Consider the following 4,685-nt stretch of genomic DNA (forward strand, 5'->3'; position numbering starts at 1 on the left):
CCTATGTCTTAAAGAGAAAACAAGGAAGAAAACCTCCTACACTACAACTGGCCTGTCCTCCTTTTGTGGAGGTGGCTGTTGTGCCACTTTCACTGTGAGTAATTATGTTGAAAGGGGCCTATGTTATTTACTGTAACAGGATGCAAGGGACTACCTGACTTCACAGAAATGAGAAGACATTGACCTTTACATTGTACGCACTGTGTTTAGAGACCATTGTTGCACTGAGGGGTGTGAACAGTACTCTGGCCCTCAGAGGAAAAGTAGAGTGTGGTGTGTTGCTGCAGGTCAGTCTTCCTGTGTTAAAGGTCTATGAAAGGTTAGTTTCTAATATTGGAAAGTCACTGTAACACCCTCCACTATGACCACAGGGGTGTGTGAACAGAATGCAACTTATTCAACTTATTCAAATTAATTTGGTTTAACACATGGACATGCTTTATTTTTCTATTTGCACATTATATTACACTTGAAAAACTATGACCACAAATGTCAACACATTTTACTGAAGCATTCATACAAAGCTAATGAAGTTAGAGCTAGTTAAGAGCTATCTGGTATAAAACGACAACTGTTTCATTCATCCAGTTCTACTGTTTGATCCCAGAGTACACCGTCTCTTCCTCCATGTTGCTTCTCTGTCTTCTAGACCTGTTCGTCTTGTTGCTCAGATTCAGAGCTACATAATGGAGATTGTCTGCATCTTGGGCCTGTGAAGAACAATTACAAAATGGAGGAAGAATATACATTATTATTAAATAGATTTTTTTAAATATAGTAATAGAAAATATAATTCATTTTACTTACCCCTGTATCTGAATAAGAAACTGCTGGACCTCTTGTCTGAGAGACGGGTCCTGAAAAGAAAGACAGAAAAATAAAGATACGACTTCTCTTTCCATTACAGATACATCTGGTGATATCAAAGAAGAGCAACTTCAATGAAGGACTTTACCTGCTACATACATCATTAGTTCATTTAATTTGGATATCTCTTACCTCTACACTGCAGACACTTTCCCTTGTTCATCTTGTACATGATGTAACCAAGGAAAATGATCAGGATAAACGAGAGACCCAATGCTGAGCTCAGGCAGTAAACCAAGAGAAGAGGGTCTCCGTAATTGTCTGGGAAAAACATTTTCTTACGTGATATAAATAACTAGTACTGTATGTAGTTGGACACAGTAGATTATACAATAGATATAAACAAAAACTGTAAAGATGTATCACTTACCTTTGATCTCCAGCTTGATCCCGTTTCCAAACAGTATCTCCCCACATTGTAGACACAGCTCTATGTAGGAGACCCAGCCTCAGGGCTCTTCTTACACTGATCACTCCTGTCTCCATGGGTGTAAATTATTCCTGGACGGGATTCTCCCGAGCCATGTCTAAACCAGTAGACGCTGTGTTCTCCTGCACAGGTCTCAGTGTGTATTGTACAGTTCAGAGTCACAGAGTCTCCTGGCTGGACTGACTCAGACACAGACTGCTGAGTAAGATGCTGGTTCCTGGACCCTGCACCTTTTACCCAATAAAACCAAGGTCCTAATGAACTTCTAATTACAAATTAAATTCACAATTTCCATATGCAAAGCCACTGAAACAGTACCATTCCATATTAACTTCTGTGTTACTCACCTTTATGCATCAGAAATATACCATTTCCAAAGATCATGCCATCATAATCACGTGCAGCACAGTAATACATCCCCACATCCGATGGCTTTGCATTTGAAATGGTCAGCACAAAACTGTCTCCGTTCTTCTCTGCAGAAAACCGAGGGTTGTTGTCAAACTCCCCGTAGAGTGTTGGATCTTTTGAGTCAAGGTAAAGAGATACTATCATCGCTGGAGCTTGTCCTACTGTGAGTTTGAACCAGTTGTAGTAGTCTCCGCCAGTCCCAGAGATGAAGCATTTCAAATCAACAGTGTCTCCGTCGATGAAAGTCTTCAAAAGATCAGACTGAGTAATGATACCAATGGACAACACTGAAAAAAATACATGTTTTATGTCAATCAAAGTCTACACATCAGATTCATGCGTTTACAGGTCCCGTAACATTATGTACCCTTATTCCACCAGAAATATTGTTTTATCTTGCCTACACAATGTCTTACCTGCTCTAAACAAAAGAGAGATTATGAGACACAGTTTTGACATCGCCCTCTTCTGTGGATAGCATGTTCTATTGTCGTCCTGTGTGTCAGATAAGAGTGAGAGTCAAGAGGTTATGGGTGTCTTTTTATACATGACTGGAGAGATGGTCTACAGGCCTGATTGGCAGATGTGACATTAGTAAAGACACGGAACAGGACAGTTGAACCCTCCCCTCTGATCTTTTTCTATCCTCATGCTACATGAGTAAACTTTCCGTTTTCTTCAGAAAGCTATCGCCTTAGTAGTGATTGAGAGATATGGACACCAAATGCGTATATATTCTTGTCCACATTTCAGTTCCTGAATGTAAGTGTTTATGATAATATGGCTTGATTATGATTGGCAGGCTCCTATTTACACACTCATAGAAGTGTAATTTAATAAACATATCGTTAACATTATTCATGAGTATGACAAATGCCTGTGAATGTCTTCCCAAGCTGTTTAAAACCTCTCAAAGACTAAGCTGTTGTGGTGGAGGGGGGGTTCTACTAAGATAACATTTGGAATTGTTCTAAGATGGTCATACCATGGATCAGTTACCTATTTGATTTTGAACTTTAGAACCCTTTAGGTATCAAAAACGAATAAAGTATTTGATAAAATATTGAATTTGGCCTTTACTGCTATAGTCCATTAAAGCGCTTTGAAATACACATTAATGAATGGAAAAAAATACAGTAAAAAATTAAATCATAAGGAATAAGGTGTCTGTCCTATATCTATGAGATATAACAAAGCTTTAGGTTTTTTTGGACATATATTTAACCCAGAAATATGTCTCTCACTGTCGCCGCCTGTCATAGACCCCCCCTCAGCTCCCAGCTGTGCCCTGGACACCATATGTGAATTGATTGCCCCCCATCTATCTTCAGAGTTCGTTCTGTTAGGTGACCTAAACTGGGATATGCTTAAGACCCCAGAAGTCCTACAATCTAAGCCCTCAATCTCACACAAATTATCAATGAACCCACCAGGTACAACCCTAAATCCGTAAACATGGGCACCCTCATAGATATCATCCTGACCAACTTGCCCTCCAAATACACCTCTGCTGTTTTCAATCAGGATCTAAGCGATCACTGCCTCATTGCCTGCATCCGCTATGGGTCCGCAGTCAAACGACCACCCCTCATCACTGTCAAACGCTCCCTAAAACACTTCTGCGAGCAGGCCTTTCTAATCGACCTGGCCCGGGTATCCTGGAAGGATATTGACCTTATCCCATCAGTAGGGGATTCCTGGTCGTACTTTAAAAGTAATTTCCTCGCCATCTTAAATAAGCATGCCCCTTTCAAAAAATGTAGAACTAAGAACAGAGATAGCCCTTGATTCACTCCAGACCTGAATGCCCTCGACCAGCACAAAAACATCCTGTGGCGGACTGCACTAGCATCAAATAGTCCCCACAATATGCAACTTTTCAGGGAAGTCAGAAACCAACACACACAGTCAGTTAGGAAAGAAAAGGCTAGCTGTTTCAAACAGAAATTCGCATCCTGTAGCTCTAACTCCAAAAACATTTGGGACACTGTAAAGTCCATGGAGAATGAGAGCACCTCCTCCCAGCTGCCCACTGCACTGAGGCTAGGAACACTGTCACCACCGAAACATCCACGATAATTGAGAATTTCAATAAGCCATTCTCAACAGCTGGCCATGCTTTTCCCCTGGCTACCTTAACCAAGCCCAACTGCTCCGCATCCCCTGCAGCTACATGTCCTGCAGCTACTTGCCCAAGCCTCCCCAGCTTCTCCTTCACCCAAATCCAGACAGCAGATATTCTGAAAGAGCTGCAAAACCTGAACCTGTACAAATCAGCTGGGAGAGACAATCTGGACCATCTCTTTCTAAAATTATCCGCCGCCATTGTTGCAACCCCTAGTACAAATTCTGCTCAAACTCTCTTTCGTATCGTCCGAGATCCCTAAAGATTGGAAATCTGCTGCGGTCATCCCCCTCTTCAAAGGGGGTGACACTCTAGACCCAAACTGTTACAGACCTATATCCATCCTGCCCTGCCTTTCTAAAGTCTTCGAAAGCCAAGTTAACAAACAGATCACTGACCATTTCGAATCCCACCGTACCTTCTCAGCTGTGCAATCTAGTTTCCGAGCTGGTCACGGGTGCAACCTCAGCCACGCTCAAGGTACTAAACAATATCATAACCGCCATCGATAAAAGACAGTACTGCACAGCCGTATTCATTGACCTGGCCAAGGCTTTCAATTCTGTCAATCACCGAATTCTTATTGGCAGACTCAACAGCCTTGGTTTCTCAAATGACTGCCTTGCCTGGTTCACCAACTACTTCTCAGATAGAGTTCAGTGTGTCAAATCGGAGGGCCTGTTGTCCGGACCTCCGGCAGTCTCAATGGGGGTGCCACAGGGTTCAATTCTCGGGCCGACTCTTTTCTCTGTATATATCAACGATTTTGCTCTTGCTGAGGGTGATTCCTTGATCCACCTCTACGCAGATTCCATTATGTATACATCTGGCCCTTCTTTAGACACTGTGTTG

General features: G+C 42.1%; 1 protein-coding gene across 1 annotated transcript; it reads right to left on the reverse strand.

Annotated features, from left to right (window-relative positions):
* Window positions 1-515: 515 nt before the first annotated feature.
* LOC106577718 (uncharacterized) lies at window positions 516-3,438 on the reverse strand. Its single transcript, XM_045700585.1, has 5 exons — window positions 3,383-3,438; window positions 2,125-2,129; window positions 1,645-1,995; window positions 1,316-1,527; window positions 516-710 (listed from the first exon to the last, which is right to left on the reverse strand). Exons 1-5 carry the CDS (start codon window positions 3,436-3,438, stop codon window positions 591-593), a joined length of 744 nt encoding a protein of 247 aa, XP_045556541.1. The 3' UTR covers window positions 516-590.
* Window positions 3,439-4,685: the final 1,247 nt, after the last annotated feature.

This window comes from Salmo salar, chromosome ssa18 (assembly GCF_905237065.1).
Source record: "Salmo salar chromosome ssa18, Ssal_v3.1, whole genome shotgun sequence".
Classification (NCBI taxonomy): domain Eukaryota; kingdom Metazoa; phylum Chordata; class Actinopteri; order Salmoniformes; family Salmonidae; genus Salmo; species Salmo salar.